We start from the raw sequence: 16,350 nt of genomic DNA on the forward strand, positions 1-16,350 counted from the left end.
CCTTTGTGTGCCTGTGTGTGTGTGTGTGTGTGTGTGTGTGGGTGGGTGTGTGGGTGGGTGGGAGGGGGTCATGTGCTTGATTTGAGTTTAATTTCTTTTAATCGGAATCAACACAGCTCCAGGGACCTGGAGGTTGTGGGTTCGATTCCCGCTCCGGGTGACTGTATGTGTGGAGTGTGGTGTGTTCTCCCTGTGTCTGCGTGGGTTTCCTCCAGGTGAATGTCTGTGAGGAGTGTGGTGTGTTCTCCCTGTGTCTGCCTGGGTTTCCTCCGGGTGACTGTCTGTGAGGAGTGTGGTGCGTTCTCCCTGTGTCTGCGTTGGTTTCCTCCGGGTGAATGTCTGTGAGGAATGTGGTGTGTTCTCCCTGTGTCTGCGTGGGTTTCCTCCGGGTGACTGTCTGTGAGGAGTGTGGTGTGTTCTCCCTGTGTCTGTGTGGGTTTCCTCCGGGTGACTGTCTGTGAGGAGTGTGGTGTGTTCTCTCTGTGTCAACCGTACACTGAGAACACAATTCTACTAAAATGTATGAAACCTCATATTCAAGTTTTGTATAAGGCTTCATTTTACTGTATTGCTATTTAATCATTCACTAATCTAGCAATAAAATGGAATAGCAATATCCCTTGAGAGCAGCCATTTCTCGTGTGTAAAATCTGCCCCAGAGCATTTGGAACGGGCTTGGAGCCTTGTGTGTGCTATTCGTCCATTCAGGATTGATGTCCGATTGCTAAGGGCTTCTTATTGATTTGTTTAATCAGTAAATTATTAAAAGCAAAAATCATCGCTGGAGGTAATGCTTTAAGCGTGTACTTTCCCAACAAACAACTTGTGCAGAAGTGGAAATGTATCAGGTCAAAAACTATTTCAGGGTCAAGTAATTTAATAACTAAGGGATGTTTATGGTACATCCACCTGACTTTCATTAAATTCTCTTCGACGCTCTTTGAGTGGTGTGACTGACCACTAAGAGATTAAACCCAAACTCAATGGGATAAGTAACTTACTGTAAATGACAAAATTCAGCTAAAGTATTAAAACATTTAAAGGTTTCCAGGAAAATACATTTTAAACATGCTCATCACCAGGGGAAGGGCCTGCTTGATGCTTCATCTCAACTGAGTGGTACTTTAACTTCATAACTTCATTTCTACTGTGTCTTTTGACATACGTCTATTTGAATCACACATTTACCACATAAACAAACAAATGTATAGCGCATGAAATACAGAATATTCCACATTGCCCCTCAGGTAAAGAAGAATCAGCAGGCCGTGGTGGGCTTCCTGGAGGCGAATCGGATCAGTTTCGAGGAGGTGGACATCACCATGCTGGAGGACCAGAGACTATGGATGTACCAAAACATTCCAGCAGAGAAACGGCCAGAAAAAGGCAACCCACTGCCTCCTCAGCTCTTTAATGGCACCGTCTATTGCGGGGTGAGTGGAACTCTACTGTCTCATCCTGATCACACACTCATCATCAAACCCAGTTATGCACTCAGCAGTTAACCTTTTCGTAATTAGGGATGGGAACATCTGTTTGAACCATCAGTTAAACAAGAATGCTTTGAAAGTGAATTATTAAATTAGAGCAATCAAACTGTAGCTTCTTCGCATAAAGTCTGAGGACTTAACTAAACTATTCTCCACTGTAAAACACTCCTTGAGAGATGCTCTGGCTTGTTAAGCAAACAACAGAAACCTGGCTTGCACCACTTAGTAACTCCCTGAGGGTTATGGGTTTATGAATCAATAATTAGTCAGTTTATTCTGTAAAAGACTAATTATTAAATTTCACTGAAAAGTGCATCCCTAGCAGTAATGTCACCCATGACTCCCAGTTTGGGAAGTACACTGTGCTATTATGATAAAAGTTCATAGGCATGAGTCCTAACACTACATTCACCTCAGCCTGTAAATGACTGGAATATAACACTGGATAATCTACAAGATGGGTCTGAATTAGTGAAACCTTTTAAAACCATCAGTTTTTTATATTATGCAAAGATTTATTCAGGGAGCAGCAGGTAGTGTCACAGTCACACAGCTCCTGGAGGTTGTGGGTTCGATTCCCGCTCCAGGTGACTGTCTGTGAGGAGTGTGGTGTGTTCTCTCTGTGTCTGCGTGGGTTTCCTCCAGGTGACTGTCTGTGAGGAGTGTGGTGTGTTCTCCCTGTGTCTGCGTGGGTTTCCTCCGGGTGACTGTCTGTGAGGAGTGTGGTGTGTTCTCTCTGTGTCTGCGTGGGTTTCCTCCAGGTGACTGTCTGTGAGGAGTGTGGTGTGTTCTCCCTGTGTCTGCGTGGGTTTCCTCCGGGTGACTGTCTGTGAGGAGTGTGGTGTGTTCTCTCTGTGTCTGCGTGGGTTTCCTCCAGGTGACTGTCTGTGAGGAGTGTGGTGTGTTCTCTCTGTGTCTGCGTGGGTTTCCTGCGGGTGACTGTCTGTGAACATAGTGGTGTGTTCTCTCTGTGTCCGCGTGGGTTTCCTCCGGGTGACTGTCTGTGAGGAGTTTGGTGTGTTCTCCCTGTGTCTGCGTGGGTTTCCTCCGCGTGACTGTCTGTGAGGAGTGTGGTGTGTTCTCTCTGTGTCTGTGTGGGTTTCCTGCGGGTGACTGTCTGTGAACATAGTGGTGTGTTCTCTCTGTGTCCGCGTGGGTTTCCTCCGGGTGACTGTCTGTGAGGAGTGTGGTGTGTTCTCTCTGTGTCGGCGTGGGTTTCCTGCGGGTGACTGTCTGTGAACATAGTGGTGTGTTCTCTCTGTGTCCGCGTGGGTTTCCTCCGGGTGACTGTCTGTGAGGAGTGTGGTGTGTTCTCCCTGTGTCTGCGTGGGTTTCCTCCGGGTGACTGTCTGTGAGGAGTGTGGTGTGTTCTCCCCGTGTCCGCGTGGGTTTTCTCCGGGTGCTCCGGTTTCCTCCCACGGTCCAAAAATACATGTTGGTAGGTGGATTGATGACTCAAAAGTGTCCGTAGGGTGTTGCCCTGTGAGGGACTGGTGACCCCTCCAGGGTGTATTCCTGCCTTGTGCCCAATGATTCCAGGTAGGCTCCGGACCCACTGCGACCCTGAACTGGATAAGCGCTTACAGATAATGAATGTGAAGGTTTGTTCAAGAATAGATTTTAAATATTGCCAACATGAATAACATATTGTTACATTCTGAAGTTCGGACAGTGCTAACGTGGTGAAAAAAATAAAATTTCTCGCTTTCAATGGCCAGTTGTCCTCTGCTGTTAAGGAAAAAATGTTATTATACTGTAGCCTGCATTATTTAATGCATATAGATAAATATTTATTTATTTAATATTTTAAATATTTAAATATTTTTAGGTCCAGTGTGTCCTCAATTCCAGTTTCAGTGCTGACCTATGATTTTCACAACATGATTATTAGATATTTGTTAATGTGGAGCTGAAACACTAATGTCCATTACTGATTAGGAATAATGATGATGTGACAGTTTTATCACTGAGGGAGGAAAGCCCTCAGAGCAGCTAATGAGTTTATAATGGACTGAATCTGACTGGACACTTAGTAAGGATCAATATATGGAAGCAGAGATCAAACTATGTGTGTTTGAAAGAATAAGTCACCTGCTAACGAGGCTGGATAATTTGACATTGCAGTTTCAGTAAACAATGGATTTTCTGTCTAATTCAAAGCCACCGCTGTCTGATCTGGCTCTTTCAGGTCTATACTTTCATCAGAGTTACTGCAGAGATTCTCTTTGAGATTAACTGAGTTTCCACAATGTTTTTAATGCAGTGATATGTTAGTGTGGTTTCTGTGATCTTTACCAATCACACGAACACACATGGTATTTCCTTCCTCTAACTGTGGTGTACTTTTTCCATCCTTTTGACAAACTGGTCAGTGTTAGTTCAGGGTTGTGACGTTCTAATAGATTTTGCAAAGAGTCACACACACACATACACACACACAAACACAATATATCTCTTAAGTATTATATATAATTAGCTTAGGTCTAAACTGCCTTTAAGTTATGCTATGTTTAGGAGACACCTCTGTGGACTTTAGATATAAGATAATCCACTGCCATGAGGAGGATGAAAAGCAAAAGAAAATAATGAAAAGAAACTGGAAAATCCAGTCCTAAAGTTCAACAGCTGAAAATGGGACAACTGTGCAAAACATGGAAGATACAGCACTTAAAGCATTTGTGCCAGAGACAGTAAAAACACACGCTCCAGTCTTGCCAAAAGGAAATAGACAACAACGAATATCAAACAAGGAAGCTGCTGGTGTTCAGAGTACAGCGGACTGGGCGTGTTAGAGCCTAAGCCTATTACTACGTGCTTTAGGACTCATAGTAGTAAGACATAGTCTCTTGGATATTTGTATGAAAGCAGTATGTTGTGTTTTTGAGTCTTAATCTGGATTAATGATTACAGTGAGTGTGCATCAGTTTCGTCTTTGTACCACCAATAAGCTTCACATTGAGCTGGGATTTAAAGCCTTCTGCTCTCGTGTGTGTGTGTGTATGAGGGTCAAACTGACCAGAAGACCATATGAAGGATGTATATGTGTTGGGTCGTAGCATGTGTGCTCAGTTATAATTTTTGTTTGTAAAAGTTTATCACAGAAAATGTGCTAAGGCCATTGAGTTTCAGGTAGAAATAAAAACTACTTGTACCACTTTTCTTCTTGTAAAAAATAGAAACGGGTCAATTTGACCCAAATAAACAAACAAAGGTTAAGAAAATTCTACCATGATGGAGTAAACTAATTCCACAGACTAAGTATCAGCAGAGAACGCAGTCTCCTCTTGTCAACCACACTGGGCAGAGCTTAAGGCATGCAGGAAGAAGCCTCACCCAAAGTGAAAGTGAAGTCCTATCATATGACCAGGATTCTCAATGATGGTGAAGGAAAAAAAAAAGTCAGATGTTTAAGAAAATTCTACCATGGAGAAAACTAGTTCCACACAATAAGGATCAGCAGAGAATGCCTCAACCATTTCCCAAAGCTAAGCTCATCAGTCTAACCCCACCCTTTCTCATTCTCCTTGATGTCTTTTTGGAAAACCTTATTCTCGCTCAGACTTGAGACACCTTCTTGTCCACACAGAACCAGTGATGCACTCTGGCCCAGACCGGGCAGAGAACGAGGCAAATGGCTACAGTGGACAGAGTAACCCCACTGGTCCTGCCCACACTGGGCAGAGCTTAAGGCATGCAGAAAGAAACCTCACCCAAAGTTCGTTTGAGTTAAATAAGATGGCGGTTCCTATCACATGACTAGGGTTCTCGATGATGGTGAAGAAACAATAAGACAGATATTTAACTCTTGTATTGTCTTCACTTTCGGGACATTCTGGTATCCCTTGGGTCAAACTGACCCGTGTCTGCGTGGGTTTCCTCCGGGTGACTGTCTGTGAGGAGTGTGGTGTGTTCTCCCTGTGTCCGCATGGGTTTCCTCCGGGTGCCCCGGTTTCCTCCCACAGTCCAAAAACACACATTTGTAGGTGTGAGTGTGTGTGTTGCCCTGTGAAGGACTGGCGCCCCCTCCAGGGTGTGTTGCTGCCTTGCGCCCAATGATTCCAGGTAGGCTCTGGACCCACCGCGACCGTGACCTGGATAAGGCTTACAGATAATGAATGAATGAATGAATGAATGGATGATTGCAATTAGTATCTACTAGAACACAATTAACAATGGATGTGAGTCGTTGTTTTTGTCGTAAGGTTATCTTTGATGTTAAAGGTCTACTCTACTCAAGACTTGGCTGTCATTAATCATGTATATCTCGGAAAAAATGGAGACAATGTTTTCATTAGCATTTATTATTTTGAAAATAAAAGTAAATTTAGGTGCTGTTTACTCATTGTGTATTCGTGTGTTGTTTTTGTTTTTTTGGACTGAACAAGTCTGCACCGGTCAGTTTTCCTTGTCATACGTTCGACTTTCGCTAGAAATTTCCATTTGCCATCGGCCCAAGAAGCACTTAAACCTCTTCAAAACACCTTGAGGTAAAGTTACGGGCTGCCGTTGTGAGTTCGATAATAATAAATGCAAAAGCTGCTGTAACTTTTGTTTGTGCTGGATTTGAATGAGCTCTGCACTTTGTGGTGATTGACGTGTGTCTCTGGACAATCAGGGCTCTGCAGGTTTACACATCAAAATTTAGAACCTACTAGGCTCGGTTGGAGGGCGGCACGGTGGCGCAGCAGGTAGTGTCGCAGTCACACAGCTCCAGGGACCTGGAGGTTGTGGGTTCGATTCCCGCTCCGGGTGACTGTCTGTGAGGAGTTGGTGTGTTCTCCCCGTGTCCGCGTGGGTTTCCTCCGGGTGCTCCGGTTTCCTCCCACAGTCCAAAAACACACGTTGCAGGTGGATTGGCGACTCGAAAGTGTCCGTAGGTGAGAGTGTGTGAGTGAATGTGTGTGTGTCTGTGTTGCCCTGTGAAGGACTGGCGTCCCCTCCAGGGTGTATTCCCGCCTTGCGCCAAATGATTCCAGGTAGGCTCTGGACCCCCCGCGACCCTAAATTGGATAAGCGGTTACAGATAATGGATGGAGGCTCGGTTGGAACTGGAAGTGAGCAGGGACTCAAAAAGTACCTGGGTACGTGTCCAGGGACCAGGACAAGATTTGGCCAGTGGAAATGCAAAAACAACTGAGCCGTGTAGGTTCCATGCAGTGGAAAAGCGCCATATGATCATCGTACAACCGTACACTTTTATTCAATGAAATGCTGATGAACAACTGAGGATTCTTTAGTGTGATTTAGAGGTATTTATCTCTTTTGCGTGTGTAACAGTGTGTTGTACAATGACCAGTTGCAGTACAGTATAATCTAGATATTGCTTATACACACCAGTACTGTAATCTCAATATAATCCCATAGTGCCGCCCCTTAGACCACTTAACCAATCAAAACATCTGACTTTATTTCCTGTATTAATTATGTAGTGGTGTTTTTTAACCAGGAGTTTAATCTGGATTTACAGTGCTGTGCAACATCTTAGGCACCTACGATTTTTATTATTTAAAATGATTAATTTTATTGGCATAAGTGTTTGTCTTGTATAAAATACTGTAAATAAAACTATAAAAATGACTACACTTTCTTTGTAAAATTAGTATGTGAGCTAATGTGAAGAACAGAATAGTGAAGAACATGGTGGCGCAACAGATCTCACTGTCTCACAGCTCCAGGGTCTTGGGATTCTGAGTCGGGCCCCACTCCGGGTGACTGTCTGTGTGTTCTCCCTGTGTCTGTGTGGGTTTCCTCCTACCATCCAAAAACACACATTGGTAGTTGGATTGGCAATGTCTATTGGTGTGAGTATGTCAGTGAATGTGTGAGTGTGTGTGCCCCTTCCATGGTGTGTTCCCACCTTGTGCTCAGTGATTCTGGGTAGGCTCCAGACCCACCGCGAGCCTGAATTGGATAAGTGGTTACAGACAGTGTATGATTATATAACGTGCCTGCACAAACATGCACACGGGGCATTCAATAAGTTCTTCTTGAAGGTATTTTTAGAATGGTTTTAGGAAATGACTGTTTCTGAGGGTATATAAAGAAAACATGAGCTCATTTTTATCATGAGTTTAGTTGCATTTGCTACGAAAACAAAACCATTCTCAGTTACACAAGTATGTCAAGGAAACTTGAGCCATGGTGGATTCCAGTACATAATTCATCCATCACAAGGAAAGTGATTTTCAGATGATAGTGATGTATGATCCTGTTTTGAGTAAAGAAATGCTTTTTTTATTTGGGAGAGATGAAAAGCTAATTGCTAGATCCAACAAATAGGAAAAAAAAAAAAAAATATATATATATATATATATATATATATATATATATATATATATATATATATATATATATATATATATATATATATATATATATATATATATATATATATATATATATATATATATATATATATATATATATATAAAATAATTATAATACTGGTGGCACGGTGGTGCAGCAGGTAGTGTCACAGTCACACAGCTCCAGGGGCCTGGAAGTTGTGGGTTCGATTCCCGCTCCAGGTGACTGTCTGTGAGGAGTGTGGTGTGTTCTCCCTGTGTCTGTGTGGGTTTCCTCCGGGTGACTGTCTGTGAGGAGTGTGGTGTGTTCTCCCTGTGTCTGCGTGGGTTTCCTCCGGGTGACTGTCTGTTAGGAGTGTGGTGTGTTCTCCCTGTGTCTGTGTGGGTTTCCTCCGGGTGACTGTCTGTGAGGAGTGTGGTGTGTTCTCCCTGTGTCTGCATGGGTTTCCTCCAGGTGACTGTCTGTTAGGAGTGTGGTGTGTTCTCCCTGTGTCTGTGTGGGTTTCCTCCGGGTGACTGTCTGTGAGGAGTGTGGTGTGTTCTCCCTGTTTCTGCGTGGGTTTCCTCCGGGTGACTGTCTGTGAGGAGTGTGGTGTGTTCTCCCTGTGTCTGCGTGGGTTTCCTCCGGGTGACTGTGTGTGAGGAGTGTGGTGTGTTCTCCCTGTGTCTGCGTGGGTTTCCTCCAGGTGACTGTCTGTGAGGAGTGTGGTGTGTTCTCCCTGTGTCTGCGTGGGTTTCCTCCGGGTGACTGTCTATGAGAAGTGTGGTGTGTTCTCCCTGTGTCTGTGTGGGTGTCCTCTGGGTGACTGTCTGTGAGGAGTGTGGTGTGTTCTCCCTGTGTCTGCGTGGGTTTCCTCTGGGTGCTCCGGTTTCCTCCCACAGTCCAAAAACACAGGTTGGTAGGTGGATTGGCGACTCAAAAGTGTCTGTAGGTGTGAGTGTGTGAGTGAATGTGTGAGTGTGTGTTGCCCTGTAAAGGACTCCAGGGTGTATTCTCGCCTTGCGCCCAATGATTCCTGGTAGGCTCTGGACCCACCGTGACCATGAACTGGATAAGCGGTTACAGATAATGAATGAATTAATTAATTATAATACTGACAATATTCCATTCAGTATTCCATTTGGTTCTTTCAGGATTATGAAGACTTCTTCCAGTCTAAAGAAAACAACACTGTGTTTTCATTTCTTCGCCTTAACTCCCAGCCATCATTGAAGGTACAGAAAACAACAAACACATACAGACATTTCACTGTTCAACCATAACCTAATAAACACCTGTTGATTTCTAATCTCATTGATCATTACATCAGCTCCTGTTTTGCATTTTTACACTTACTGCCTGTAGCTCTCCTCTTGCTACACACACTTTGTTAGTCAACCCTCACCCTGTTCTTCAGCTCTCAGGGTCCCCAGAGGACCACCACAGAGTAGGTATGATTTGGGTGATGGATCATTCTCAGCGCTGCAGTGACACTGACGTGGTGGTGGTGTGTTAGTGTGTGATGCACACTGAAATTGCAGTAGATATATGCAAATGACCACTCTAACCGATCACAGAGTTTTAATTAATCACAATTACAGATGTTATTCATATATTTTTCTCATATTTCTTATGCTGAATTTATATTCATATTCCAGGGAATTATTTTTCTGGAATAACATCCTGCAGGTTCAGCAGAAATACCCAACACTGAAAACCAATCAGAAAGTAAATGGAAAGTGACTCATTGTGCTCCCTAAGCCTGAGCGGTGGATGTGAAGCTCCAAGGCTAATAATACTTTGTGCTGTCATAGTCAGTATCAGCTGGTCTCATATGAATAGACAATTATCATCCATCCATCCATTATCTGTAACCGCTTATCCAATTTTAGGGTATAGACAATTATCAGCAGAATTTAATTTTGCTCGTCGTCTGGCTGTGTGCTGTGGAATAATCAGATTATCTGTCCCTGGAGAAATGTAAAGCCACATATCACGCCAGCGTTGTTTAACTATCAGTTGTAGATCCAGTTAATTATTTAGGAGAATACACACAGCTTTAGGGATCGTGGCTACAAACTACACAGAAATGTAAAAGGGCCATCGTACAATAAAACGTTTTATAAAATCACACTGATACACTGTGGTTGTGATGTCACAGTCATAAACCCAGTTATAAATGGGAACTGATTAAGCCTGCTCATAGCAGTTAAGCACTGCCTATTCAAGTTAAACTGAGTGGGAGTACTGTAAAGGCAGGCTGTTTGTAAGTTATGTAGTTAATGACTCAGAGAAAACAATAGTTCTGTTCCTAACTCTCAGGATAGAAATGTATAGCTACCATATCTATTCACAAGATTAACTGTGCTAGATATAACAATAACAAAGTTATTCTTATTTTATTTCATTATCTAATGCCATTTTATTCTCTGAGGTTTTGTTGTGTATATTTCACCACGTAATGCCTTTCAATTAGAACAAAAGCACTATACATATATAAGGGAATATAAATTCAAGACAAATATAATATGTGTGCTGTACTCTTCACCTCTGTAACTCTGGCTCCTGCAGGATTCTGAATCCTAGGCTGCGTAATGAACATTCCCCGGACTGAAGCACTGTGGCGCTGTTTCCTGATGTTCCTTTCTTCCAGAGTGCGCAAAGTCCTCACTGCCAGCCAAGCTTTTGCCAAACACCCAGAACCTGCTGCCCAACAGCTGAGACACACATGTTTACACCGAGTGAAGTAAAGAAATCTTTCCTAACGCCTGTTCTGACACTATTACAATTGTTGCTGTTGTTGTTTTTGAAATATTTCTATCGTTTGCATGACTCGCCATTTCTGTGGCCATCGCTCTGACAAAACTTGTGTTAAATATGTGTGTCACTATCTGGCTGTGATGTGATGATTAATGTAAAAGGTGTAGCAGCTGTATATCTGTACGTATACTGTGCTCGGTTCATGCTTTATGAACTGATTTATACAGGCTCCGCCCATAAACGTGTCTTTTAAATATCAACTCTTGGTTGGACAAACTTTTCACACAGCTAGCAGGCATGCCGGCACCTCCAAAGTAATGAGAAACTTCAGAATGCAACCCAAGTTATATATGTTTGGATTAAATGTTTGAAGTGTGTAAGGAATTTTTAATTTTTTTTTAAATTCAGCAAGTCGTTAAAACAAATTCTTATTTACTGTAGCAAGCTGGCAAGCAGAGATGGCTACATGAGGAAAGGAGATGATAAAAGATAAAAGTGGATATACCCAGTAAACTTTTAGCCGTTGATTCAACGTTGAAATAACGTAATGACTGCCGTCTAATCAACGTTCTCTTAAGGTTGAAAATGAAAGTTGAAAAGACGTCCAAACACAGACATCGAAAAGACGACTATTAGACGTATTTTGGACGTCCATTGACGTTATTAATTGGTCCCGAAATAAATACTTGTATAAAACGAATTTCGGACGTCCACTGACGTTATCGATTGGTCACCACTTAACTAACTTATTAAGATGGATTTTGGACGTCCATTGACGTTTAAAATATCTCCTTGACGGACAGACTACTTTTAGACCTATTTTGAACGTCCAGGGACGTTCCTTGTTTACTGGGTATAGAGAGGGAAAAAAGATATGTACATTAGAAGTACAGGGAAAATAATTAATAAATTAATTTTACAAATTCAGAAAAACCGGTACATGTATCAAGGTCTTGATATGTATCATATTTATGTGAAAGATATAGGAGAGATCAGGTGTCGTTAAAGGGAATGTCTACGACTGTGTTCTCTCTGGTTTGTTTATGTTCAGAAGCTCCCTATTTTTAAGGTGGAACGGTGTGTTTGAGGGTAAATAAACGACGTTGTTTGTACGTGGCTGAAGTCTAACTTGTCTGTACATTTTTGTTCACTTCCACAGAAGCTACTACATCACTGTGAAAGTCAGCATCGTCGTTTAAAACAGGAAAAGTGTACTGGCTAGTCTAGCTGGTCCAACCTAGCCATAGTTGCTATGTAATATACAGATTTGTGGGCGGAGCTTTTATAAATTGGAGCAGTTTTAACACGGCTTAGCCCTGTGTGTGTGTGTTTCCTCTTAATGTATGTGTGTGTGGATGTATGACACTGAGAGATAAATGAAACTCCTGTGTGGAATGAGGAAAGGTATTCCACTGAGGCAAACAGGGAAATAGCATTGGCTCCTGGTGCAGTGTTGGAGTTTAAAAGGCTTTGATGTGTAATGGGGTTCAGTCCAGAGGCTTGGAGCACAGTTCTGAACAGGAAACACAAAATCAGATCAAAATTTGTGTGAACAGGCCTCACATCTGTTTTTCCTCTGCCTACACCCCACTACAAGAATTTGGTTTGGGACAACAATACCACTGCACTGTAAAATGTTTGCTTTGTTCTAACAAGACTTTTTTCAGCTTGTGACTGTTCGGGACTTGATCAGTAGCCAGTTAGTGGGGCGTGTGATGGTTCAGGGAAAACTCAAAGTGAGTATTAGAAAGCATGAATCTTTGGCTCTGCAATAAGGATGGGCATTGATGCAGTAATTTTATAACAGCCAGCCTACAGCTCTTCATGCATTCATTTTGGACTGCTAAACTATCCTGCATCACATAAGTGGCCATGAGCAGTGATTTATGTTGCTGTAAGAAACAGCATCTAACACACCGTCTTAAAATGACAAGGATAAGTGTGATATGCCAAAGCAGAAGCCTTTGCTTCCCTCAACAGGCTGTTTATTTACATATGATATGCAATGTACTGGGCATTCTAATTAATCTAGAAATGCTTTAATGGTATTTGGGAGGATGCAAAAATGTAATATGCAAATACTGATATCTCGTTGGGGGTCCTGCAAACCAAGCCCCATCAGATATCAGAGCAAAATTAGTTTGTTGCAAAATACTCAAAATGCCCATCATTATTTTTCAGGCCGGGGTACGAGTGACACCCTGTACATACCCAGACGCTTCATTGTAAAAGCTAAACTTATTACTATCTATTGACCCTCTGCCTTTTTGGATGCATGTATCTCTTCAGTCTTCTGAATACGTATATGTTGAATACTCAGTGTGGATTATCTTTATATTGAATTGTCTGTGAACTCTTTCTGTGTCTCTCTGACCCTCTTCAACCAGGCATCAACAAGTTCACTTCATACCCTTCAAGGCCTTAGCGTGAGGGTTGCAATGAGGCTTTGTTGGTATACTGGGAAATGTAAAAGCAAGATTCAGTGTCTATGATATCAGACTGTGTTATATATACAAAGAGCTTGTGTTCATGTGGTCTGACAAATGTTTTGAAATAGCAATACTCCCAAGAAACATTGTCTGTAACCACTTATCCAGTTCAGGGTCTTATCCAGTGGGTCCGAAGTCTACCCAAAATCATTGGATGCAAGGCATGAACACACCCTGGAGGGGGCGCCAGTCCTTCACAGGGTGACACACACTCTCACACACAGTTATGGACACTTTTTGAGTCGCCAATCCACCTACCAACGTGTGTTTTTGGACCGTGGGAGGAAACCAGAGCACATGGAGGAAACCTACGAAGGCACAGGGAGAACACACCAAACTCCCTCACAGTCACCCGGAGGAAACCCACGCAGACACAGGGAGAACACACCAAACACCCTCACAGTCACCCGGAGGAAACCCACGCAGACACAGGGAGAACACACCAAACACCCTCACAGTCACCTGGAGGAAACCCACGCAGACACAGGGAGAACACACCAAACTCCCTCACAGACAGTCACCCGGAGGAAACCCATGCAGACACAGGGAGAACACACCAAACTCCCTCACAGAGAGTCACCCAGTGCAGGACTCGAACCCCCAACCCCAGATCCCTGGAGCTGTGTGACAGCGGCACTACCTGCTGCGCCATTTACCATAAACAAAGATTTCTACATATCACAGAAATCAATCACTGTATTTAAGAAGTATTCACTATTAAATTAAAAAGCCAGTGGACACTTGCTTCAACATCTCCTCACTGACTTCAGGGATAAGTGTGAATAAGTGTGAATCGTGTCGACAGGTTTCCTGAGCAGGGAAACATATCAAGATCATTGTCTGTGGTAATCATTATTACTACACAAGTCTAGCAGCTTGATCTTTCACTGACTGTTGCTGGAGTGTTCCCTAAGCACAATGTTTTTTGAGAGTGCAGATGTATTTACATCTTGTGGTTGTGGATGCTTGTGGTTGAACGGGTCATCTTCTCTCTCTCTCTGTCTCTCTCTCTCTACTGCCTCAGTTAGACACTCTCAGGTGCATGAGCTAGCATGTTGTATGTAGCACACGGTGATGCCTAAAGACAATGATGAAACTGGTGTTTATATGTGGAATATGTACTACACATGTAAGATATATTATGCTTACTCTACTCTTCCACACGTCTCTCTTTCCACAACTCTCCCTCCTCCCCTTCCTCTCTTTCATTAAATGATTCCACATGAATGGGCTCTACATTAAAGGGAAAGTCCACTGAGTTTTAAAAATTCTTGTAGGATTACATAGTTATGAGGCAAGTAAAGTGGTTCTGAGCGGTTTTATGTGAAATGCACAGTTCTAGAGATGCCCTCCAAGTAAAAAAAGATCCCAAAAATGTAAATGTTCTTTAATGTTCATATATTATATGTACTATACACTATGCTCTGTCTTCCTCTCTCTCTCTCTCTCTCACACACACACACACACACTTAAGCCTACGCCTACTGAATCATTCCTCTTTCTAAGAAGTAGATAATATCTGCTCAAGTTTACTTTTACTCTTATAAATTTATCTCTAATAAAGATGAAAATTTTATAATAAAACATGTGCTTTATTATTCAACCTGTGAAAGCTGGGTGTATGTGCGCTTGTGTGTCTCATTGGAGGATTTATGTAGTGGTTAACTGGATGTATTAAGCTTGAACAGTTTATGTAACTCACTAAAAATAAAACTTCCCATTAGTTTCTTTATTCAGATCCATTGTGTGACATTAAATGATAACAATAATGTCTGATTCATAAACACCAGACACAGAGGCCTTTAGCCTGTGATGCATGTGCACTGTGAATATATTGTGATATTATATACTGCTCATGCATACCATTAAATAAATCACCTAAATCATCATCCATTCTAGCAGCTCCACTGAACATACAAAAGCAGGTGTAGTTCTACAATTAGACTCCATCTGTTACTCTGCATACTTTGCTAACCATTTTTCACCCTGTTCTTTAGTAGTCAGGACCTCCAGTGGACCACCGCAGAGCAGGTAAGATTTGGGTGCCTCCTGCTCTGGGGGTTCTGTTTCTGTTGAAAACAGGGTGGAAAAAAATGGAGAGCAGCAAATTGACTATGGTCTGTAATTATAGAATTACAAAGTGCTCCTGTGTGGTCAGTGTGGTCAGAAATAAGGAGGTGGTCATAATGTTATGGTTGATCATTGTACACAGAATATGAAAGATATTAATGCTGGATAATTTGTAATGTACAGAGACAGAGAGAATTACATAACTGAAGAGGACTGCGCGGTGTCCTTTAGGTTTGTGAATGTGGGTCAGTCATTAGCCTGAAGAGGAAAGAAGCCAGAGAGCGTGAGAAAATCTCCAGCACCACAACTCCAACGTACTAAACGCATTTATTCACCACCAGCAGGGGGCAGTGAAACTATGGTTAAAAAAACAAAAACATGGCAGGGAATGCCACACTAGGGGTCAGAACTACACAAAGGCCTCGAATTCCAAATGGGGTCATCTCCACTTTCACAATTTTCACTTTTGTTATAGTATTTATGTGGTTATTAGCTGTCACTGATCTGACCCATATTTAACGAATGATTGAGTATTTCACTGGATTAGGAACACCTACCTTGTATTAACACTTATTGTCCATTTTATTAGTTCCAATAAGGAGCACTTTGTAGTTCTATAATTACAAACCGTAGTCCACCTGTTTCTCTGCACATTTTCTTATCCACTTTCACCCTGCTCTTCAATGTTCAGCGCCCCCTGACAGTAAGTGGTACACTGTTCAGTGTAAAATGTCCTAAAATATCCAATGGTGGCAAGTTGTATAAATCAGCTTAAAAACTAATCTTAAATTCAGAGCTTTTTGCATTATATTTAAATGTAAATGCAAAATGTTTGTGAATGTCTGGCCTTTTCTATACATAAGGTGGTAATGTTTCACGTTTTTTTTTATTTTCTAAGCTCAGTCTAATACCAAATATAGGGTGACCAGACGTCCTTTTTAACCCGGACATGTCCTCTTTTTTTAGACTTAAAAAATGTCCGGGCGGAATTTCACAAACGTTTTGTTTTTCTAGAGCTTTCATAGAACTTCGAGAAGTTTCGTTCTCAAACTAGTCCCGCCCTCCCCTACTCCGATTGGTTCGCTTGAGTGAGAAGGGGGCGTGGTGAAGTAGCCTAAAATCCAATCTTCCGATTGGACGGTCTGACTGTAGCGCTACCGTTATTGGTCGATAACCTTCTCTGTAAACATTTAATTGGTCAGTCTGCACGTCAGTAGTCGTCCACCCCTCACCATCTCAGATCTGGTCACCCTACC

The 16,350-nt window shown here is 42.3% G+C and overlaps 1 protein-coding gene across 1 annotated transcript in view; it reads left to right on the forward strand.

The window, feature by feature from the left end:
• The window catches only part of sh3bgrl2 (SH3 domain binding glutamate-rich protein like 2), a 22,084-nt gene extending 7,467 nt beyond the window's left edge, over positions 1 to 14,617 (forward strand). Inside the window, exons 2-4 of the mRNA XM_066670991.1 lie at positions 1,248 to 1,433; positions 8,930 to 9,010; positions 10,347 to 14,617. Coding sequence (XP_066527088.1) covers positions 1,248 to 1,433; positions 8,930 to 9,010; positions 10,347 to 10,361 — 282 coding nt within the window. The 3' untranslated portion in view covers positions 10,362 to 14,617. The remainder of the gene's footprint in view (positions 1 to 1,247; positions 1,434 to 8,929; positions 9,011 to 10,346) is intronic.
• Positions 14,618 to 16,350: the final 1,733 nt, after the last annotated feature.

The sequence above is a fragment of the Hoplias malabaricus genome, chromosome 5 (assembly GCF_029633855.1).
Source record: "Hoplias malabaricus isolate fHopMal1 chromosome 5, fHopMal1.hap1, whole genome shotgun sequence".
In the NCBI taxonomy this organism is placed as follows: domain Eukaryota; kingdom Metazoa; phylum Chordata; class Actinopteri; order Characiformes; family Erythrinidae; genus Hoplias; species Hoplias malabaricus.